The sequence below is a fragment of the Malania oleifera genome, chromosome 3 (genome assembly GCF_029873635.1).
Source record: "Malania oleifera isolate guangnan ecotype guangnan chromosome 3, ASM2987363v1, whole genome shotgun sequence".
Lineage (NCBI taxonomy): Eukaryota > Viridiplantae > Streptophyta > Magnoliopsida > Santalales > Ximeniaceae > Malania > Malania oleifera.
Window position 1 is genome coordinate 41,672,865 of NC_080419.1, and position 25,150 is coordinate 41,698,014.

General features: G+C 36.8%; 1 protein-coding gene across 1 annotated transcript in view; it reads right to left on the reverse strand.

Annotated features, from left to right (window-relative positions):
* Positions 1 to 25,150, reverse strand: part of LOC131151751 (7-hydroxymethyl chlorophyll a reductase, chloroplastic) — a 97,418-nt gene that overhangs the window by 61,465 nt on the left and 10,803 nt on the right. The window contains exons 5-7 of the mRNA XM_058103153.1: positions 4,941 to 5,025; positions 4,813 to 4,854; positions 4,610 to 4,688 (exon numbers count right to left, since the gene is read on the reverse strand). Coding sequence (XP_057959136.1) covers positions 4,610 to 4,688; positions 4,813 to 4,854; positions 4,941 to 5,025 — 206 coding nt within the window. The remainder of the gene's footprint in view (positions 1 to 4,609; positions 4,689 to 4,812; positions 4,855 to 4,940; positions 5,026 to 25,150) is intronic.

The following is a 25,150-nucleotide window of genomic DNA, read 5'->3' on the forward strand; positions in this document are numbered from 1 at the left end:
AACTTTATGATGTCAAATAGAGTTGTAATTTGCAGAATTTGACACTGAATTGGAATACTGGAATGATGAAGATAATAATTTTCTTTTGGAACAGAATATGGAATTCGAGGATGTGTGTTTGAGCTTTGCTCAGCTGAAAGTTCTGGAAAAGTCAGAGTTTCCCAAGTGTTTGGTTGTTATGGAAGCGAAACCTCAATGCAGGAGGTAACTTCTAAGGAGGTAGAGGCTTTTAATAGATCTAGTTATTTAGGACAATCAACAAGCTATAGTAAAGAGATTGAGCGGGAGAAGCTGGCTAAAGCGTCAAGTCTGTAATGATATATAAGGTCTTAAATTTCGATTTCGACTCAAATTTTGAAACTTCAAAATTATGGAAATTTCAATTTCGATGCCATTTTCGATTTCGATTTGAAAAAATAATAGAAATCAGCAGTAAAGCATGGAGTTCTTTTGTGAAACTTTAGAAATGGTTAACAGACATAATAATGTGTTTGTAGGACTAATATATTACAAGTTAAATACATCTATGTTGTGTATGAGGTGGAAACATTGTAATATAATATGCGTATCAAACATAAGTATCTAGTGGAAAGACCAATTTTCTGCTGGCCAATGAAGTACCGGATAATCTGAATGGTCAAGGGTGAGATTCTGGTGAAAATCAAGTCCTCTAATTTCCAGCAAAACTTTCAGATGGGAAAGGCTTCGAAATTTCTGGTGAATAGCGAGGGGTTGCAGAAACGATCAGTGAGACCTGAAAGCGGCTAGTTTGATATCTAAGAGTAAGATGTAGAAAGATGGGCTTTCAGGAGGGGGAGAAAAATTCCCTGGGATAAAAGGTTTAGAAAAGGGTCAAGAGGAGCAATCGCCATAATTTCCTTCTCAAAGGGTGGAGACACGAAGAAAAGAGCATCACAAAGACAACCCATCCACCAAAGTATCCACTTCATCTGTCTAGCCCCACCACAAAATCTTGTCCTCTTCTATTTCCCAAAACCAACAAAATCAGTCAACAAGACATCATCCGAAAAATGAGGACATATCCTACACTCTAATAAACAAAAAACACTTAATCAAAAGCACTGAGCCACAAGGCAATGATGAAATAAATGAGCACGATCCTAAGTTCCTAACCACTAGAATAACACATAATAAATGTCAGCTAAAGGGCCATATATGGTCTACAAATGTCTTGCTTCTCCTCGTCACTTCCACTATCCAAACAGAATCAAAAGTGAATTACCTATCTTGCCAAAGAGATTTAGATTCTACAAGGAGCTTAACCCTTGACCCATTGGTAGGTGAGAGGAGCAGCCGAGACCCACAGGAACTTCTAGGTAGAATGGGGTGCTCTATAGTTAATCCTTTAGGCTATGCTGTTAAGGTCGTTGTCTTCCCTAGAACTTATGAAAAGAAAAAAGGAAAAAATAAAAGTAAAAATAAAAATAAAAAGGAGTGGAGAAAGAATTGCAAAAATTGGCCTATAATATAAACTACCGTGAGGACAAGGTTAGAAGATTAGGGCAACAAGGCAATAGAATTAAGATCTAGAGCCAAAACGTTAGAGGTTTGGGTTGCCACGGTAAACATTGCCAAATTAAGGATATTATAGTTAAAGTTGCCCCAAACGGTGTTATGCTTCAAGAATCTAAATTGGAGGTGATGGATGATTTCCTTGTTAGGAGCATTTGGGAATCTAGATTCAAAGATTGGGTTTGGTTAGCAGCTATCGCGTCATCGGGTGGTATCGTGATCATTTGAGATACCAGATTTGGCAGCAAAATTGATGTTCTTATAGGTTCCTTTTCTGTTTCTTCATTTAGATGTCATAGGTAAGGGCCAGTGGTGGTTCACCTCAATCTATGGATCAAATGACCCTTGGTTATGCGTGGGATGAATTAGCTGCACTTTATGGCATGTGTTTCCTCATTGGTGTTAGGGGGGATGATTTCGATGTCATTAGATCCATTAAGGAGAAACTGTGAAGCCAGATTCTCTTTTGGATAAGCCCTAAAAGGAGAATCCATCATTCAGCAAGTCCATCGTTTGCAGGAGGCCCATCATTCTCAGCAGCAGGTCCATCATTCGCAGCAGCAGGTCCATCAATTGGGAGTCATGGCTGTCAAACTCTAACCTAAAAAACTGTATTTTTTAATTGATTTCTTATGTTTAGATTATATTATTAATATAAAATACGGCTGTGGGCAGAGTGGCGAAGTGCTTACGGCAGGGGAGGGACATAGGGTTGAAAAGAGTTACAATAAATATAAAATAACATATTATAAAAAAAATATTATTCATTGCAGGAGAGTAGGGCCTAGGGAGTAAGGATACCGGGCGAAGAGTCAAAAAGACGTCTGAAGTCTTTTATTTCACTGCTGCAGTACCGTGCAAAAGCTAATAAAACAATATATATTCTGAAAGTGCTTCTATTCTTTCACCAAAACAGCACAATGCAAAAGCCTGCTGCACAAGGAAACATTTTATAGTTATATTCCGTAAGTACTGGGCATTCTTTCACCAAGACAACACAGCAGAACACACAAGGAAGAAACCTAACATAATACAATATATTATAAATTTTATTTAAATATTAATAACAAAAAGGTATGAACCTAATAAAATATAATATATTAAAAATTAAAGAATTCTTTGACCAAGACAACACATGTTGCACAAAGAAAAATCTAATGTAACATCTCTATTACTAAAAAATTACTTTCTATCTTAAAATTTAAATAATTATGTATACCTTCCAACTATTTCTTAGCTCCACATTATACCTTAAAAAGAATAAATTTTGAAAAAATCTTTTTTTTTATGTAACAAAAAAAGAGATGTCACTGATAAGAGGAAAATTTACTAAAAGGAGAAAAAGATTTCTCATGTCAAAATTCTGGAATAATCCAGAAAAATCAAACTAATAAAACAAAAACTGGAAAAAAAATAGTATTCAGAACAGAAGATTCCTCCATTCTCGCTGAACCTCCAAAAAACTAACTCCCTTAAAGAAATCATTATGATTTATATTCTTAACTCCTTTCCAACCAATAACAAAAAAAAAAGTATGAAAAAAAAAATTAAAATGTTAAAATCTATGAAGTTACATATGGGAGAGATTCTTCATGAGCCGCGCTGCGCAAGGCTCCAAACAACAACAAGCCTTAAGTCCCACTAGGTGGGGTCAGCTGCATGAATCCTTTTCCGCCAATTCACCCTATCCAAAGCATTTTCCTCTATTAGATTAAAGGCTGTTAGAAAATATCAAAAAAAAAAAGTCATTTTATTAAGTTAGAGCCCTTTAGTCCTCTACCTAGCTCTACTGCCTTCCCATAACCACCCCTTTTGCTCCATCGTTTATTGCTGCACTTTCAATCTTAACTTCCACATTCTACAACCTATTTTTCATAATAGTTTTCGGAAAATACTTAAGAGAAGAAGATACTCCAATAGGAGATTTTGATGATGAAGACATTGAATGGAAGAAAGAAATAACTTTCATGATGATGAACATGATGAAGAAATTGAAGTTATTGATGATAATCACATGATTCCTTCAAAGACAAAGGAAAAGGTGATTGTGAAGCCTTTATTGGATGAAGTATTTCTAAAAGGTGTTGCCAGCAGCAGGAATCTTGGGGGAGCCAAACAAGCTGCCAATTCAATTTTTTTTTTCTCCCTCCAAAAAGATCTGTGCATTATGGCGATTTGGATAGCAGTGGTGGTAACTCGGTGGAAGATAGCAAATGGCAAATGCTTGAAAGCTGAGGGCTTTGAAGAGCTCATTGTGCAACCCAATCATCCACTTCTTTGAGTTTGAAATTTGATCGGAGGTGATGCTGGCTATGTTGGACTTTAAGAGAACTACAAATCAGGCCAGTCCACAAACCAAATTAATTCTTTTCTGAAAGTGAAATTTGGTAGAGCCATGCTTTCAGCCTCTTTAAGAAGGGAGGATTCCTTCACTTTAACAATTGTTCCTAATACCCTTCTTCTATGAGTTTATAATTTGAAAAAAAAAAAAAAACAAAGAAAACAAAAAACAAAAAACGAACAAAAAAAAAAAAAAAAACTAAATTAATAGGTATTTTAGTAAATAAATATTTCTCACAGAATTACCCATAAGTTCATAACTCTCCCATTCCCTCATTTTTTTCCCCCCTAAATCTAGGGCCGTAGTGTCTGCCCACAGCTAGCTAGTAACAAAATAAAGTATATTTACCTCCACATTTCCTTAGAAATTTCTCTGTTTTCCTCTTAGAAATGAAATTGTTTGTCATCAAAAACAATTTCCATTATCTTTTAAACCTAGAAATTTTACTCGAATCTTGCTAAGGTTTCTCCTTTAGCATAATAAATAAATTAATGACCTCAATTCAGGAAAATCAAGTTTCAACACCCAACACATTTACATACTTTTGACACCTTTGGCCAGGCATACTCAAGCTCTGCAAGTATAGAATTTTAACTACACTTTAGATAGCAGGATTCATGCAACATGCTCTGCTCCAATTTCAATAAATAACAAAGCATACAGTTAATAATTTAACAGAATAAAAGGAAAAAGAAAGCAAGTCATTTCTATGCTACTGAATAAATAAGATACCACCTCAACTAGAGCAAGCGTATTTAGATTTGGAGACAATGTCGGCTTAACACCTTTAGCTGCCAGAACTTCATCTGGTGTTCTATTAGAAAAAAGAAAAATATGGATTACAGAAGGGAGGATAAACAAACAACCAAAAGAATTGGCATTCATACTTCAGAGATTTTAAACTTCAGGATTCAGGCACAGAAACTTAGTTCACAAACCTGGCCAGAACAGGCCTTGGGCTCAGTCTGTCATTTGGATCGCTGAAATAAATTATTAAAACACCTTTCAAAAGTCAATAAATGGCCAGTTCTTTTTATTATATACTATTATAAATTTGTTCTACTACCTCTGCACGCAAACAACAGCCTCCACCATGCCTGCTTTTAGCATTTCAATTGCAATAGTTGTTACTATTCCTGTCCACTGAGCTCCTACCATCAAATAAGTACTGTAAAGTTATTCAAAACAATCCAAAGAGACCACATATCATTATTTGCTCCAATGCCTGTTGGCAAACACTTTACCTAAAATCTTAAGCTGTTAGGTTTTGGGCCAACAATGTACATCAAGCTTTTAACACTCCCCAAACATGCAGCTCGATTGCACTTGGAGAGATAAACAAACAATAAATAGCACCCACTACAGGGAACAATATAATTTTTAACCACCACATAATACATGGGCAACAAAAAGGACCTCTTGGCAACCATAGTTTGATACCATGTTTAGCAACCACTTCACCTAAAGGCTGTTAGGTACCTGGGCAACAATGTATAAAGAGCTTTGACCAAGACTTTCAAAAATAGAATCTACAGAATATAGTTTAATTACAAGTTGATATTGTATTTTTCTATTCATCTAAATGAATCTAAATGGAAACAAATCCAAGTGTCAATGTGTAGCTCAAGTATTTTGCATAATAAACTAAAGGAAGCAATTAAATTAATTGTAAGTTTCTTTCAGAATTAGGACCATTTTGAAATTAGAAGCAGAAGAATTGGAGAAACTGGTTTGGCACATTAGCTGGAAAAATTGAAAAAAGAGTAAATTATATAGACCCACCCATGGGAGTGAATATCTGATATTACAGCAGCCTTCCAGAAGGTTTGTATCATAATCTAATTCCAGCAATCACTTTGAACTGTCAAGTTATAGTTTTTCAGGCTGAACTAGAGCAGTTCTACCTCTTAGTTAACAAGTTTTAGAACAATGTTTTCTTTAGACGAAGGTAAGAAGAAATATATTAGCTCAAAGCGGAACAGTACAGCCAACAACTTAGAATCTTCTATATCTCCTAACACTAGTAATCCTACACTTAACATCCTCCACCATATAGAAAACAACAGTATCACAAATTTGGCAGAGCCCAGAAAGCCAGAGTAGAAATCAACCAACTCCTTTTCCTTATTTCTGGAAATGAATCAATTTTAGAGCAATCAGCCTTAATAAGAACTCTGATTTGCGTGTTAGATCTCCATCCTTTGACAGCATAAGATAAAAACTTATTATTTTTGTTCCCCAGTTTAAGCCAATTCACTTTTGATCTTTGCTTAAGGATACTTTCCTCATCAAGCCTGATATATCTATCCTGAAGACAATTAGCTTCATTAAGAATACTAGTGCCAGGATTAGTAAGCATAGAGGCCTGTATAGCATCCAAATTTTCTTTAGTGTGCTGGATATTTGATTTCAGATTAGTAAAATACTGCTGGTGAAAGCTTCGACGATGAGACTTCAGGCTCTTAAGATTTTGACAGAACCTGTACATTGGAGTACCAACAGGATGGCAAGAAATCCTCTTAACAGTTTCAAAAGCAGAATGCCAAGTCCAGCAATCAAGAAAGTTAAAAGGGAATTTTCTTCCTTGCTTTTGCATACCAAATTGCAGGATCCCACGAGAATGGTCAGATATTCCAGGGGGAAGAAATTAAGCCTGAAGATCAAAGAAGGAATTTTTCCAATAAACCATTATTTTATCAAGTTTCCTTGCCAAGAAATTCATCTCTCTTTTATTTGACCAAGAAACAAGGGACCAATGGAAGTAGAATTAGAACTCTCCAAGACATCGCTGACTGTGTTAAAGTCATCAAGAACAAACCAAAGGGAACCATTAAGCTTCCTTGAGAAGTCCTCTATCTATTTCCATAAGAAACATCTTTCATGAATACAGTTAGAAGCATATACAGATGTTACCAAAAAAACAAGGGCAATTCTGGATAGAGACCAAAATACTGATAAACAGGGAGTGATCATGCATAGCTAGAACATTGAAAACTTTAGGATTATCACCTACCCAAATCCTTCCTTGAGAATTGTGCAAAAACATCCAGCTCTTATTAATAGAAGAGGTAAACTTTGCCAAATTGACTGGCACTTTTTTTACATTTAAACCAATCATAGCAAGATTATTTATCTGATAAGATTTGCACTTTTCTCTGCTTTAGGGATTCATTCAGACCCCTAAATGTTCCAATTTCCTAGATTCAGTAACATGGAGGAGGATCAGATACACTAACTCCAGGTTTTTCCCCAAGAAGACTCTGATCACAACTGTCATTGGAAGAGAACTTTTGCTTAGCATTTGTCATCTCACCCTTAGAATAGGCTATTGTCATAATTTTGACTTTTACCTCCCCTTTTTGATTGATAACTTCCTTAGGGGTAGGAGATTTGGCTATATTAGCCAGAGAACAATTGTTTTTACAACTAGATCCTGAAGGATCAGCAATAGATTTTCCCATATCAGCAATTGAAATAAAGAGTTTAGGCACATTGGCAGAACCTGTAGGAGTTGTGACAACAGCCAATGACACAGATTCCCCCTCAATACCCTCCTCCCTTTTTTAAAAAATTACATGGACCATATGTTCAATCTCTGGATCCTCATCTTCTTTTATCACACTGAGCATAGGATTAGAAGTCACGGGATGGGAATCTTTTTGCTTTTAGAGCATAACCTTCCGGACCTTCTTTTCTCTACAATTTGCTTCATTATGATCAAATTTTGAACACCTGGCAATTTTAATAATTTCCACGCAAATTATAATTCGACAGTAACATAATACCCCCCAGGGATCAAAACCTCAATCTGATCAGGAAGATCAGCTTCAATATCAATCCCCACAGATTCTTGCACAGGACAAATTTCTCATTTTCTTCATGAAAGAATCAAGATAGAGAGGCTTACCTACAGAGGTTCAACATGACTCAATCCCATAATTTTCCAGTAAATGGGGCGGACACCATAAAATTTTACTGAATTAAGTACACTCTACATTTGAAGCATCTTACCTTCAGTCCCAGAAGACCATTGAGATAGAAAGATTGGATTGGAGAGTTACCCATGAACCATGAGCCATTTCAAATTCATCATCCACATCTTTCCCAAATTGTAAGAATATAAGAGCCACCATATAGAGTTGAAATCTTGACATGTGTTACCCCAGATTTTATCAACAATGATCTCCACATAAGAGTAAGGGGGAGGCTTACTAAGAAATAGACCACTAAACACTCCCTTCCATTTCTCTTCCCCCAATTGAAAAACACTAATACGGGGACTAACAACGATCCGTCCATCCAAACCATGTTTTAAAGCCCGACCAGTGGTCAAGGTACTGGGTCGGTCAGATCAGTTGGACCTGCGGTTGAACCGTTGATTCAGCAGGATAAAATAATAAATATTAATATATTATTTATATGTATGCATAATTCTATATTTAATAATATTTGTCACAATTAAGAATAAATATTACAGATTCCATTCTTATATAATATTTTACAAAAATATTTGATTAAAATCTCATATTTAAAGCACAAAAAAAATCATATATATTTCAAATTCATCTAAATCGAACTTGAAGCTTGAAGCCCTTTTTCTTATTTTTATAAAATAAATATTTTGAGGTCTCTTGAGTTTGGGTGTTTGTAATTTGTATGTAGCGTGTACAGTACAATTATTAGATATAATATGTGTTCCGTATATAAGCATAAACTAATAATCAGTGCTGTGGTAGACTGCAGGAGGCAAATCCTGAAAGATCCTGGGTTTAATTTCCAGTGTTAATACCTTCTCCCATGCATTTCTTTTAAAAAGATAAATAGTTGGGTCAACCCAGGTTCAGATCAGTTCGTCCTGGTTCAGACCAGGTTGGCCAGGTCAACACTGGGGTTACATCAAATCTGGTTGACCAGTGCGGTTGAACCTGATCAGACTGGCAGGTCCATTCCAGGTTTTAAAACTATGATCCAAACGAACTGGCTCAAAGAAACTCAATTCATATTCATTTTCATCAGAGCTGAACAACTTCCTCCATGAAGAAGAGATTTCCTTCCCCAAATCTTTTACTTCTCTCACATTTCTATTCCCAATTGCAGGCTAGTTTTAGTAAAAATCTCACCCAGAAGCAGATAAGTTGAGTTCTTGGAAGCCTGTGATGAATTCCTAAGAAGCTCCATCAACCAAAACAGTAAAGAAGACCACAATTGCACCAAAAACAAATCAGAAGATTAGAGCAGCACACCACAAATCAACAATCCAAATGCTGTTCTCCAATCCAATCAAGCAATCACAGCAAGAAACAGTCAATCAGATCAAAGGAAAAGTCAAAAGAAAGCATTCAGAGATCAAGCATTGCAAGAATCAATGCAGGTTAGCAGACAGCTGTTATCCTGCTCCAAGAGAAACATGAAAAATTCCCGCCTCTAGTTTTTTCAGATATGTCCTAGCTTTAGACAGAGTTGATTGCACTAAAACGATGTCAGCAGTGAATAATAATGACTTAAAAACACCTATTCAATTTGAAATAAAATTATCATAGAAGTATTTAAAAATTTTGCTAGACAAATATAATATTAGAAAAGTTATACGCACAACAGCCATAATTTTCCTTCGCACTTGCATATACAACAATTCTTGAGCACCATTACAGTACCAGTAAGATTAATAGCAATAAAAAATGGGCCTCCCATTCGCAACTATAAAAGAAGTATAATATATTTAAACCAAATGACAAAACTATAAAGGTATTAAAATTAAGAGTAGTGCTCTTTATATGAAACTCGTCTAAGTTACTAAAATTGCCAAGATTAGCACGATAAATATCTTAAAGCTTGATATACATTGTTGGCCAACAACCTAACAGCTTAAGATTTTAGGTAAAGTGATAATCTAACATGGTATCAGAGCTGGTTACCATGAGGTCCTGGGTTCTAGTCTCGTCGCCCGCATTTATTCTATGGTATTTAAAAATTTATTGTGCGTTTATCTCTCCACTTGCTGTCGGACTGCACGTGCGGGGGAGTGTTAAAGCTTGATATACATTGTTGGCCCACAACATAGGTAAAGTGGTAATCTAACAAATCTCATTGACTAGTATCAAAATTGTGCCATATGAATGTCAAACGAGAGGTGAAACACAGAACAGAACCTAATGGCAGAGGGTACCAGGGTAATTTTAAAAACCACAGGGAAAATCAATACTCTGTAATTTCAAAAACTGGAGGAAACGCCATTACCCATTTTCAAACTTTTACAATGGTCCAAGAAAATTTATGTAAGAATAAAAACCTACAATCATTTTAAAAGTGAATGAGATGTCAAATGATCAATGATGATCAGTCAACAACTCTTAATCTCAACCAACCACTTCAAAATGCCAATCCATAACCTAAAAGTACAGAGAGAAAAAAAGATTTTTGCAAAAATTAAAAGAAAGGGGAAAAAAAAAAGAACGAAAAAGCATAAAACTTAATTCAAAAACTTTAAATAACATTTAAGAAAAAAAAATAGAAGAAAAAATGATAACATAAGAGAGTTAAATGAAAGTTGTCAGCACAATCAAAACAAGGGCAGGTTCACAGTTATAGTTCCACCAGCAAATCTGATTATCAGTTTTCAAGAGTAGAGAACTCTTCCGAAGTTTGTATTATCAATGTCATTTCCTAGAAGTCACACAAATGAAGTGCTAATCACTGTTAGACATATAGATGATGAAATAACTAACGTCAAGAAATGAACTCAACCTTCCTCCCCAAAATGCATCAAAACAAATAAACAAATAAACAAAACATAATGTTCCTTAAAGATACTGTTGACACCAAAGGGAATGATTTTGATGATAAGAAAGCTCAGGGCCTGATTAGTTTTGGAAAACAGTTTTCATTTTCCATTTTAGTTTTCCAACAAATTACAAAAAAGTTGGCTAATTTTTCATTTTTACAACATTTGTATGGAATAAATGAAAAGTAATAAACAGTTTTGGAACTATTTGCTCGTGAAAATAGTTCTATTTTTCATTTTTAATTTTTCAAATAATTACAAAAATGCCACCTTGTTTTCCAATTATCCAAATTTCTATAGAAAAGTTGGAAAACATATTTTCATTATTTTTCTAGATTTCCAACTCTTACTTTGCATATGGGAGCATGGGAGTCGGATTTTGGACTTTAATTTATATGGATTATGTATAGAATTTCTTATAAATCCAAAAAAAAAATCCAAAATCCATGATTCCAAATATTACCTTATATAAAATTTGGAAAATTGGAAAACAAATTGTCTTTTTTGTAATTATTTTAAAATCTAAAAATGAAAAAATGTTTTGTACGTTTAAAAAAATTCTTTATTTTCTACCTTTTTAATATGAATCTTAAAAATTTTCAAAAATAAACTAAAATTTTTATAATTCTTTGGAAAACAGAAAATGTTTTCCAAAACTAAACGGGTCCTTAATGAATGTAATTGCAAGCTTAGGGCTAAAGTCCCTACCTACTAACAACAAAGTCCTTGGAAAATGGCTTTGGAGGTTGGTGAAGGAGAATGACAACTTTTGGAGAAACCATTGCTTCAATATCGCCATTACCACAATGGTTTGGTCCCCAAGTAAGTCAGAGGATCATATGATGTTAGAGTTTGGAGATTCAGCAGGAGAGCTAGAAAAATTTTTTCCTCCCTTATTAAGTTCAAAATTGAAATGGGGATAATGTTTTCTTTAGGCATGATAGTTGGCGGCCTTTTCCCCTATGCACAACTTTTCCTTTTAAATTCAGTCTGGCGAGTGATAGAGAAGCTCTAATTGGTAATCCACCTCCAACTTTCAGCCAACAGGATTTCCTAGAATATCCACTTGGTGAAGAATGCCTATGCGCTTGTACAAAGTTCCCTTTTGAGACATCCCTGATGAACCAAAGTGGACCTTAGAAAAAAGCGAAAACTTTGCGGTCAGCTCCTGTAGCAGCCAGCAGCAGGCCCCCCTTGATGCCTATTTGAGAAGCCACTGCCCCCACAAAGGTAGCTTTCTTTTGTGTGGGAAGCAACTTTCAGGAAGATTCTTACAATAGACAATCTGCAGAAAAGGGGCTGCCTCTTACAAAAATAAATGTTTTGTGCATGGAAAATTCAGTGACAATTGAGCATCCTCTTGCATTATTCTTGGACCAGAAATTTTTGGGATCTGGACACTGCACTAATCAGGCAGCAGTGCATTACTGCCAGAACATTCAAGAACTTGGAAGAAGTGTGGGCTTGAAAAGGCATTCGCTCGAGTAAGAAAAGAAGGAAAGCTTTGACTCTTATTCCCTTACCACTTTTCATATTGTGGGGAGGGAAAGAAAGAAGAGTATTTGAAGCATGGTTTTAAATAACGGTAACAGTCCACATAACGGTAACGGTCGCACGTCACAGACATTACGCAATGGGTAATGGTCAATGCATCTATGAATTCATTTTTTGCATCAGCAAACTTCTTAAAAACATACAGATTCACATGTTTTGATCCTAAAATCCTATATGCTGATGCTCTAAATGGTTTTTAGTAAATTTTAATTAATTTAAATGTAGCATACACTACAAGTATTGGATGCCATCTCGGTTTCTTTAATAAATATTGGCGAGAAGAAGCATGCATTTGCTAGTTTTCACTACTTTATTGATTATAAGTGAAATTCAAACTAAGAAATCGCAATATAAAGAAATATAAAATATAGAATGTCATCTTTTGTACTCTTTTAGTCTTTCATAGAACTTTTGTTATCCAAAAAACAAAAAATATAGAATGTTCGTATTCTAAACAAGAACAAAAATATATACAATAGAACGTATTTAGTTTCCAAAGTGTAAGAAAAACAAGAAAAAAAAAATCAAATTGAAAGAATTTAGAATATGAACATATGTAATTTAATGATAGAAATGTTGGGTTTCTTTTAATGGTAGTTATTGAAAAAACGTATACTAAATATCAAAGAAAATAAAGACAAAAAATGATTTTTTTTAAATAAAAAATACCAACTAAATAAATCAACTTAAACTTGAGTTTCTAAGCTTCAATAAAGGGAAAAGAGAGGGGAAAATGCAAAAAAGGGACTCAAAAACTTATTTTAGTCATTCGCATCTAGTCTGCCACTGTAACAGCCTGTAGCGATTGTAACAGACATTATAATCCGTTATTGTTAAGATTGTGATTTGACATACGTCTGAGATATTGCTCCATAATGGTCTCAAAACCCACCGATACTATTAGTTAACATTCATAAAGGCTGTTATGAGCTGATTTTTAATACTATGGTTCGAAGGATCATAGGCCCTTACACATTATTAGAGAAACAAGGACTACTACTTTAACTAGTTGTTATAGAGGCTTGTTCATGATAGACATACTATTCTTGATCTATTACAAGTGATTTTTTTGTCATTGTTTAAAGACAAATGGCACCCACTTGGTGCCCTATAATGAATTTTAACTTTGTTGATTAAAAAAATGATTTTTGAACTCTGCTCATGTTTCTTAAATGAGTTGTCCCTCACTTTAGTTTGAGATGCCCCATGCAAGCAATACATGCAGCTTGCAGAAACTCAATTTTTTAATTTCTGTCTCAAGTGGTAGATTGAAGCATCCCATTTTAATATGAAGTGTCTAACTGGTGATGAAATTTCTAGGTACTATCTTATGATTGCTCAAAACTACGTTTAATTAATCATTTCAGCTTTAGGAGTTCTTTTTGGGATGAACTTTATAATGTGTTTGGCTTCTGCATTCCAAATTGGATAATGGAAGGTGATTTTAATGTTGTGAGGTTTCCTCGAGAAAAAAAAAGGGGGGGTGATAGGGTCCCTGTTACTATGCCGAGTTTTGATTTTCCTATTAGGGATTGTTGTTTGAGAGATCTTCCCCTAGATAATGTTAACTTTACGTGGTCAGAAGGAGGTGCTAGAGTCGTGGCAAGCAGGCTCGACAGATTCTTGTTTTTCATGGAGTGGGAGGATAAGTTCCCTAATCTCTCTCAATCTATTTTACCTAGGCCTAATTCTGACCACTTTCCTATGATGTTAGAATCAAGGAAGGTTTCTTGGGGTCCCACTCCTTTCAAGTTTGAAAATATGTGGTCGGATCATGATTCCTTGCAGCCCTTGGTGAGGAATTCTTGGATGATAGTAGAGTAGTGGTTGAAGGTTTAGATTTTGGGACCCTTCATTTAGTGATAAGGTAGCATGGTAGGGGAGATCTTTTGAGGAAGAGGAAGTGAGGGTCATCGTTTTTGGGGTGGAGAGGGATAAAGCTACAAGGTCTCACAAGTTTAATTTGGCTTTCTTTCAAGATTGTTGGGATATGGTTAAGGATGACTTGCTTAAGGTTTTTAAAATATTTTACAGGAATGGGATTTTAAGCAAGATTATTAATTCCACTTTCATAATTTTGGTGCCAAAGAAGAGTAAATCCATCAAGTTGTCAGATTATACACCTATTAGCTTAGTTTCTAGTGTTTATAAAATCATCACTAAAGTTTTAGCTAACAAGTTGAGTGCTGAAGGTTTTTTGAGAAGAAGAATAACCATTCTTATTAAATTTCAAGAGACACGATTACAAGATAAATAGTAGAGGAAGGCCACCAAATTAAGAAGACCACAAAATGAGCAAATCAAATCACCGCAAAATCAGCAAATCAAATCAGCAGATCTCTTGGCTAGAAAACAGGGGAAAAAAACTACAAGAATCTGAAATAGTATTTTCAGATTTTATTTGCAAAACATAAAATTCCCTAATTTATTCCCTAGAAATCCGACACCCCCCTCAAGTTGGACCGTAGATATCTATCATGCCCAACTTGCTTACAAAGAGCTCAAAACTAGGCCTGAAAAGTCCTTTGGTAAAGATATCGGTTATTTGTTGAGTAGTAGGAACAAAAGGCATGCAAACAGCTCCACTATCAATCTTCTCTTTTATGAAGTGTCTATCAATCTCTACATGCTTCGTGCGATCATGTTGTACTAGATTTTGAGCAATACTTATGGCAGCTTTGTTGTCACAATACAACTTCATTGACATGTTCACCGGCATCCGCAGCTCTTCAAGAATTCTCTTCAACCATAGCATCTCACAAACTCTGTTAGCCATAGCCCTATATTCTGCCTCGGCACTGCTCCTTGCAACCACATTCTACTTCTTGCTTTGCCATGTGACCATATTTCTCCAAACATAAGTACAGTATCCTGACGTGGATCTCTTGTCAATAACTGAGCCTACCCAATCTACATCAGTGTATGCCTCTATGTTCTGCTATGTGATCTTCTGGAAGAGTAAACCCTTGCCTGGATGTTTCTCGTAGGGTGAATGCATAAACTGGCTTACCAAACTCACAAGAAAAGTAATATCGGGCCGTGAATGTGATAAGTAAATTAACTTTCCCACCAACTTTTAATACCGAGTTGTATTCACTAGATCACCTTCCTTGTCATCTCCAAGATTCTAATTGGGATCCATTGGAGTGTCTACTGGCCAACAACCGCTCATCCCAGTCTAATTAAGGAGGTCAAGGACATACTTCCGTTGGGAAACAACAATCCCTTTCTTCGACTGAGCAACCTCCATTCCAAGGAAATACCTTAGAGATCCTAAGTCCTTGATCTCAAATGTTGATGAGAGGGAAGTCTTCAATCGGTTCATCTCAAGTACATCATCCCCAGTGATATTTATATTGTCTACATACACAATCAGTATCGCTATCTTCCCATCCTATGAATGTCTTATAAACATCATATGATCACCTTGCCCTTGAGTTTACCCCTGACTTTTAACAAACTGAGTGAATTTCTCAAACTAGGCTCTTGGTGACTGTTTTAACCCATATACAGACTTCTTCAGTTTACACACCTTTGTGCCAAACTTTTCACCAAATCCAAGAGGTGCATCCCCGTACACTTCTTCCTCCGGGTCTCCATTGAGAAATGCATTTTTTACGTCCAACTGATGCAGAGGCCAGTCATGATTAGTTGCAAGTGACAAAAGAACTCTTACAGAGTTTAGCTTTGCGACTAGGGCGAATGTTTCCAAGTAATCAATGCCATAGGTCTGAGTGGATCCCTTGGCGACCAATCGAGCTTTATACCATTCTAGAGAACCATCAGATTTATACTTGACTATAAGCACCCATTTGCACCCTACAGTTGTCTTTCCACTTGGTAGATCAACTAACTCCCACGTGCCATTTTTTTCAAGAGCTTTCATCTCCTCGAAGACAACCTCCATCCACTCAGGAACTTTCAGAGCATCCTGCACAATATTAGGAATCTCCATACAAGACAATTGTGAGGTACAAGCACAAAAAACGGGTGAGAGATTTTCATATGACACATAATTGGACAATGGATGTTGGGTGCAAGACCTCACTCTTCCGGACAGCAATGGGTAGTTTAGAATCATCGAACTCAGGATTGGAACCAAACTCGGGTTCAGAACTAGAGGACTCAAAACTCGAAGATGAAATGGACTAAACATGAGGTAAAGGCTCGGTGAGGACATTACCTGGAAGGACATTACCTGGAAGGTCTACGGATTTTGGACAGTGTAAAGGATTGGAAGACCCTTTCCTTCGAGTTGTCCTCTGTCGCAAGTAAACAATGTCAAATGGTACCAACGTTGTGGTGTTTTTTTTCTATTTCTCCTTTGTTAGTCATTATAGGATCATGAACATTATGAGATAGCACTGTAGGAAGACCTGCCTTTTCAGTATCTAAAAAACTCGACTCACTTTCTTCTAGTATAATAAAGTTTGGGTTTTCAAGTTGAATAATCAAAGTTGGAGAAGGATCATTTTGCGAGTCTTTAGTTTGGAGAAAATCATGAAACACAGCCGAATCTTTGTTTTGGTTCCCGCCCCCGCCCCCCTCTTTCTAAAGATGAGGTGTAAAATAGGGTTGTAATTCAAAGAATGTAACATCCATGGTAACAAACATTTTTTTGGAAAATGGGTTCAAAACATTCATACCCCTTTTGAGTGGGAGCATAACCAACAAACACACATTTTGTGGCTCGGGGTTCAAGTTTTCCTCGATTATGACTATGAATATGAACAAAATCGGTACAACCAAATATCTTTAGTGGTAAAGAAGAAGACGCCAATTTGTTGGATAAAACTTATGAAAAACATCAAAAGCTTTTTAGATGTTCTATTTATGAGATATGTAGCAGTAAGAACAGCTTCACCGCAAAGATATTTAGGTACCTGAAGAACAGCTTCACCGCAAAGATATTTAGGTACCTGATTGGTAAAAAGCAATTCCGAGCTACTTCAAATAAGTGTTTGTTTTTTCTTTCAGCCAAACCATTTTGTTGCGCGGAGTGTTGACACAAGAGCTTTGATAATTCCTTTTTTAAGAAAAAATTGGCCCAAAATGTTTTTGAAATATTCATGACCATTATCACTCCGCAATATTTGAATATTTTTTTGAAATTGTGTGTACCATGGTGAAAAAATTTTTGAAAAATATTTCCACTTCAAATTTTTCCTTTATCAAATAAACCCAACTTAATCTCATGTGATCATCAATAAAGTCACAAACCATTTTTTGCCAGAATACGTAGATGTTCTACATGGGCCCCAGATATCACTATGAATCATGGTAAATGATATAGTTGGTTTGTAGCGTTGGGTGGAAAAGGATGCACGATGATGTTTGGCAAACTGAGAAACTTCACATTGAAAAGAAGATGGACTTCTATTCCAAAATAAATTGGGAAACAAGTATTTTAAATATTGAAAACTAGGATGGCCTAACCTATAATGACATAACATGATATCATTATCTTTGAAAACAGAAACAGAATTTAAGCAAGTACTTTGACATTGTCTACTCAAGTTAGGTCCATCGTCAAAATAATAGAGTCCATCTTTTTCCTTAGCACTACCAATCATCCTCCTCGTGATCAATTCCTGAAACTCACAATAAGAATAGTAGAAATTAGCTTGACATTGATGATCAGAGGTAATTTTACTGATGGACAACAAATTGCAAGACAAATTGGCAACATGGAGCACATCATGGAGAGTTAACAATGAAGTGAGTTTGATAGTTCCTATACCGGCAATTACCGAGAGTGAACCATCTGCAATTTGACCTTTTTATTGCCTACACACCGACTATAGGATGAGAACAATTTGGAGCAACCAGTCATATGATCAGTTGCACCATAATCAATTATCCAAGAATGAACAGAGTTAGGAATAACACCTAAAAATGCACTAGCAAGAGAGTTACCCTTTTGTACCAAAGAACAAGACAGAGTTAAGGGTAGTTTTGGAGATTGAAATAATTTGTACAGGTGCTGTAATTGCTCCTTGGTAAAAGGGACTGCATCCAAGTTGTTAGAAGACACCTGAGTCTCTTAAGCAATGGCTTGGTAGGCGTGACTGTCACGTTTGGATTTTGGCTTCCAATTTGCTAGTTTACCATGAAGCTTCCAACACGTCTCCTTCATATACCATGGTTTTTTTCAATGCTCACACCACGGTTTCTCACATGCATCGTCGTCAAAATCAACACCTTTTGACACAAGAGCAGAGCTCTCAGGTTCTAGGTTGAAACCAGGTTCGGTGTTGCGCAGCATGATTTTTCTCCTTGACTCCTCACATCTAACTTTAGAAAAAACTTCTCAAATAGAGGGCAGTGGCTTCCTTCCGAGAATGCGGCCTTCGACCTCGTCCAAACTCCGATTAAGGCCGGCTAAAAATATGTAACCATGTCGCTTTCCTCTCTCTTCTTGTGGTGGGCGTGGTCGTTCGAATTCTCCCAAACATCATCATTGCACTGATCAAGTTCCTACCATAACGTTACCAATTCGTTGTAATAAGTAGTAACATCGCAATCATTCTTCTTGGATCTCCAAAGTAGAGTTTTCAACTCAAATATTTGAGAAGAATTCTCCAAGTCCGAATAAAGATCTCGAACAGCCTCCTAGACACCTTTAGCAATGGGAAGAAATAGGTAAGGTTTTCCAATGGCAGGTCCCATGGAATTGATGAGCCAAGCAATAATAAGAATTTTCGAGCTGCCATTTTTTTAGATTAGGGTCACCAGCAGCAGGTTTCGATATTTCGCCAATCAAATGTCCCATTTTGCCTCTGCCATCAATCGCCAATTTTACGAACTGAGCCCACTCGAGATAGTTGTGCCCATTAAGTTTCGTAACCGTAAGATAAAGGGCTGAATTCTGGGAATAGTAATCGGCAGATACAGGCTTGGGAGGAATAGTGGGATTGGGTGGAATGGTTTCAGATGTACCGGAAGAGCCGATAGGATTTCTTTGGGCGCCGGTCATCGCCGACTTATACGACATCATCAGAAGAAAGAACAAAATAGATAAAGAGCACGAGGGTCTGATACCATGAAGGTTTTTTTTAGAGGAAGAATAACCATTCTTATTAAATTTCAGGGGACACGATTACAAGATAAAGAGTAGAGGATGGCCACCAAATTAGGAAGGCCACAAAATCAGAAAAACAAATCACCACAAAATCAACAAATCAAATCAGTAGATCTTTAGGCTAGAAAACAGGAAACAGAAACTACTAGAATCTAAAATAGTAATTTCATATTTTATTTGCAAAAAATAGAATTTCCTATTTCCTAATTTATTCCCTAGAAATGCACTTGATAAGACTATCTCTAAGTCTCAGAGTGCATTTGTGGCCGCGCGGGGGGGGGTGGTGTTGGGGGGTTGGTGTTGGTAGGCAAACTGTGGATGCCATTTTGGTTGCCAATGAGATTGGTTAGGATATTCGGGGAAGGAAGGAGAAGGGACTCATTTAAGTTAGATTTTGAGAAAGCTTATGATAAAGTGAATAGGAATTTCTTGAATAAGATTTTTGTGAGAAAGGGGTTTGGTGAGACATGGCGGCGTTGGATGCTACTTGCATAATGTGAGCTACTCGGTTTTAGTGAATGGTGAGCCTAAATCTTAGTTTAAGGCTACAAGAGGGATTAGGCAAGGTGACACTCTTTCCCTATTTTTGGTTGTTTTAGTGGCTGATATTTTGAGTAGGATGGTGGAAAGAGGTTTAGTGACAGGGTTGGAGGTGGGGAGAGAGGGGGTCAGGGTCTTGCACCTTTTGTTTGCTGATGATACTATCTTCTTTTTAGAGGATCATAGACCCTCCTTTTTTATTATTCTAGGTCTTCTCTATGTTTTCAAGAAGGTTTCTGGGCTTAAGATTAATATGGGATAGTGCAGAATCATGGCTATCAATATGCCTGACAAGAGTTTTAGGGACTTGTCTGCAGAGGTGGGTTGTATTGCAAGGGATTGGTCATGGTCCTATCTAGGGGTTCCTTTGTTGGATAACCCTTGATCTGGATCCTAACATGGAAAGGGTTTCTAAGAGACTAGACGGGTGGAAAGGTGCTTTTTTTCTCTTGGTGGTAGAATTACTTTCATCCAGGTTTGTGTTTCAAAAATCCCTTTATACTTCCATTCCACCTTTAAGATTCCAGTGGGGGTTGCTAGCAAGATTGAGAAGATAATGAGGGACTTCATGTGGTCGGGGGTAGGGGACTTTAGGGATGATTTGGTAAGTGGGGAAATGGTGGGCAGGTCTAAATTGAAAGATGGTTTGGGTATTGGAAATTTGGTGTCTAGAAACACAACTCTTCCAGCTAAATGGCTTTGGTGGCCTCCACTAGAGAATTATTCCTTGTGACTAGAGTTGTAAAAAGTAAGTATGAACTAGAAAAGAATGGGTGGGATACTAATTTGAGATTTAGATGTTCTTCAAAGAGTCCATGAAAACCTACCTCTCATATTTATCCCCTTTTCATTCCCCATATTAAATTCTTGGTGGGAAGGAATACTATAAAAGCTTTTTGAAAGATTCTTGGTTGGGGAATGTAGTTTTGTACACCTCTTTTCCTTTGAGCTCAGGACAAGATGGTTCCATTTCCTCCTTTGTTGTTGATCTAGGTGGTCCTTTACCTTCTTGGGATTTTCATTTTCATCGATTGCTGAATGATAGGGAGTTTGTAGAGCTATCCTCTTTGCTCCTTTTTCTGAATAACTGTCGGTTTTCTTTGGAGGAGGATAGTTGGTCATGGTCTTTAGATAATTCGGGGGGTTTATTCTTGCAAATCTTTTTATGATTTTCTGACTAGATCTAATTCCTCTTTTCCTCTATATAAATACATTTGTAAGGCCAAAGTCCCCTCTAAAATTAAGGCTTTTATTTGGTTGCTTGCTCCTGATAGAAATAATACCAATAACTTGCTGCAAGTCAGGAGACCTTTGAAGGCTCTCTCCTAGTCATCTGTGTTCTTTGTTTTAATTGTTCAGAATCTGCAAAGCATCTTTTTATACATTGTGATAATACTTGGAGGGTAAGGAATAAGTTATTGGGTTATCTAGGCAAATGTTGGGTGAGTCCAGACGCAAAGGACTTTTTAGCAGTTTCTTTTGTTGGTTTTTTTCGGGAAATGTGCATTCTTTGCAGCATTTTGGGGGCTGTGGATGGAGCGTAATGCACGTATTTTTTCAGGGAAAAAGTCATCACATTTTCTGGTTTAGGAAAAGATACATTATTTGGCTTCTCTTTGGAGTGTGGGGCATTATGGTGGTGAGCTTTTTTGATATTCAGTGCGAATGACATTATGTGTATGATTGTTAGTTTGTGCTGGTTTTATTTGGTATTTTTAGCTTGTTGGTTTTTTCTATGTTTTTTGGCTGGATTTATCCCGACTTTGTTAAAGAGATGTCTTATACTCCTGGTTTTTTTTTTTTTATAACAAAAGAATTTCATTGATAGAATAGGAATGTACTAGCAGGATGGGGCATTATGGTAGTGAGTTTTTTTTCTGTTCAGTGTGATTGGCATTATGAGTAGGATTGTTAGTTTGTGCTGGTTTTATTTGGTATTTTTAGCTTTTCAGTTTTTTCTATGTTTTTCGTCTGGATTTTTCCCGGACTTCATTAAAGAGATGTATTTTATTCGCCTGGTTGTATTTTTTTTTATAACAAAAGTACTTCATTGATAGAATAGGAATGTACAAGCAGGAGAGTAAGGCATCTCCTTTCAAAACTCTGGGTTACCCCAGAAAAATTAAAAATGAAAAACAAAAAAGAACACTAGAAACAACCCAAAATGATCAGCAAGCCCTATCAATTCAACAAGGAAAGCCAATCACGCTGAATATCCGAAAAACACATCCCCCTGAAAAAAATGTGTGTTTCCTTCCATTCACAAAGGCCAGTATACAGCAAATAAGGCACAATTCCCTAACAACTTACCCTCCTTTTTCCTGCCAAAACCAACAAAATGAATAGCAAAAAACTCCAGTCTTTGGGCAAACCAATCATTCCCCAAAATCATTAAATAGCTTGTCCAAATCCTCCAGGCAAAATCACAATGTAAGAAATGATGCAGAGCAGTTTTAGAGCAATTAAAACAAAGCACGCATGTGACTGGAGAGAAAGCCTCCAACGGTCTTCTAATCTGTAGCAAGTTATTGGTGTTGATCCCATTTAGCACAACCAGCCAGAGAAAAGCTTTGATTTTAGAGGGGACTTTGACATTCCAAATAGTTTTATAGAGAGGAAAAGAAACAGCAGAGCTAGTCAAGAACTCACAAAATGATTTTCAGGAGTAAAACCCCGAGGGATCCAAAGACCAAGAACGGCTATCAGCTTCCAATGAGACTTGACAATTATTCAACAAGACTAACAAGGAGAATAGATCCTCCATCTCCCTGCCATTCAAGAGTCTCCTAAAGTGAAAATCCCAAGAAAGTAAAGGACCACCCAGCTCCACAATGAAAGAAGAAATAGATCCATCCTGTCCTGAGCTCAAGCAAAATTGGTGAGGAAAATAGGCGGAGAAAACAACATTCCGCAACCATAGATCTTTCCAAAAGTGAATATTGCAACCCCTACCCAATATAAATTTAGTATGGGCAATAAAGAGCAAATAAATCTGAGAGATAGATTTCCACGAACTTTCTGAAGAACATCTAAGATCTGAATTGGTATCCCACCTGTTCCCATCAAGTCCAATTCACTTTTTATAACTTTATGCCACAAGGACGAGAGCTCTAAAGGGAACCACCAAAGCCATTTGGCCAAGAGATCCATGTTTTGCTGCCTTCCTGTCTAGGCCTACAAACCACCTCCCAACTCACCAAATGATCCCTAACACTCCCCACCCACACAAAGGAAATCTCTCATGATTCTCTTGGTCCTACTAGCCACTCCCACAGGAATTTTGAAAATAGACAGAAAATAGAGAGGGATACTAGAAAGACAAGCTTGAATGAGAGTAATCCTACCTCCTAAAGAAAAAAGAGCACCCTTCCAACCATCTAATCACTTAAGACACTCTCAACAACAAGGTCCCAAAAACTAGCGGATCTAGGATCAACTCCCAAAGGAACTCCTAAATAAGATAACAGCAAATCCAAAGCGACGCAACCTACCTCCGAGGCTAACTCCTTATCATGCTCCTCCAACAAATTAATAGTGGCAATACCACTCTTCCCCAAATTGATCTTAAGCCATAAAACCCTTTCAAATATATGAAGCCCCAGAATATTCAAAAAAGATGACCTATGATCCTCTAAGAAGAAGAAAGTATCGTCAACAAACAAAAGATGTGAATCCATTACCTCCTCCCTGCCCACTTGCAAGCCTTTCCCTAAACCTCTAACCACAGCTCAATCAACCATCCTACTCAAGGCATCTGCCACTTAAATAGACAAAAAAGGGGAAAGAGGGTCTCATTGTCTACTCCCCCTGCAAGCTTTTAGGCTCCCCGTTCACTACAACCGAATAAAACAAATTAGGCATACAACCTTTCATCCTCCTTCACCATCTCTCTCTAGAACCCTTCATAAAAATCTTATCCAGAAAATTCCAACTCACCGTATCATAAGCTTTCTCAAAATCCAACTTAAAATGAGCCCCTCTTCTTCCTTCTCCTAATATCCTCAACGACTTCATTTGCGATCAAAGCTGCGTCCACTATCTGTCTACACCCCACCAAAGCACTCTAGGCCTTAGTAATAGACTTATCAAGAACCACACCCAACCTTCTCGCTAGTACTTCAGTGATTATTTTTTAAATGTTGGGTACTAGACTAATAGATCTATAATCAGATATCTTGATAGACTTGCTTTTCATAGGCACCAAAGTTAAGAAGGTAGAGTTAATACTCTTACATAAAATCCCAATCCAATAAAATTCATTAGAAACCTTCACCAAGTCATCCTTAACCACCGCCCAACAATCTTGAAAAAAAAGCCAAATTAAATCCATATAGCCTTGGATCTTTATCCCTATCCATTGCAAAGACGGTAGATCTCACGTCCTCTTCCTCAAAAGGTCTCTCTAGCCAAGTTACATTATCACTAGGAAAAAGGTCCTATTCTAAACCTTCCACCATCGGTGTATATTCATCTTCCTCAAAAAACATATTACAATAAAAATCAGTGATCTCCAAAGCTATCCTACTATTCTTCAAGATAATTTCCCCCCATCCAATTCCAACTCCCTAATCAAATTTTCCCTCAATTTCCCGCTTGCTAGGCTATATAAAAGTCTAGTATTACAATAACGTTCTCTTACCCATTTAAACTTCATCTTCTACCTCCAATTTCTCATTTCCTTAAAAATCATCTCTTCCAATTTCTTCATTGAAGATATTCTTTTCATCTACCCCTCCCTCGAGAGAATAGTAACATTTTCCCTACTATCTAGTTCAGCCAACTCACCTAGAATTTCAAGCCTAATGTCCCCAAACACCTCCCTGATCCACTCCTTCAATTTTTCTTTCAGCCTCTTCAATTTCTTCATGAATCTAAAACCTTTCCAGCCCCTATCCATATCCTCACTCCAAGACTCCTTCACCAAAGACTGAAAGGATTCGTGTTCCAGCCACATATTTTTTTCAAATCTAAAGGGGGGAGGACCCCAAGACACCTTCCTAGATTCTAGCAAAATATGAAAGTGGTTAGAAGTGGCTCTAGAAAGAGTGACTTGAAAAATACTAGGGAACTCATCCTTCCACTCGATAGAGAAAAGGAATCTATCAAATCTACTAGCTATAGCCTAAGCCCCGCCCACCAACCAAGAAAAGTTTGCATTACTCAAAGGAATATCCCTTAAACCACTCTCCCTAATAAATAAATCAAATTTCTGCATTGTTGGGGTTACCCTGCCTCCCCCCTTCTTTTCCAAGGAAAACTCACTGCATGAAAGTCAACCCCTACTATCCACTTAGGGGAACAAAAGCCAGAGACAAAGTAT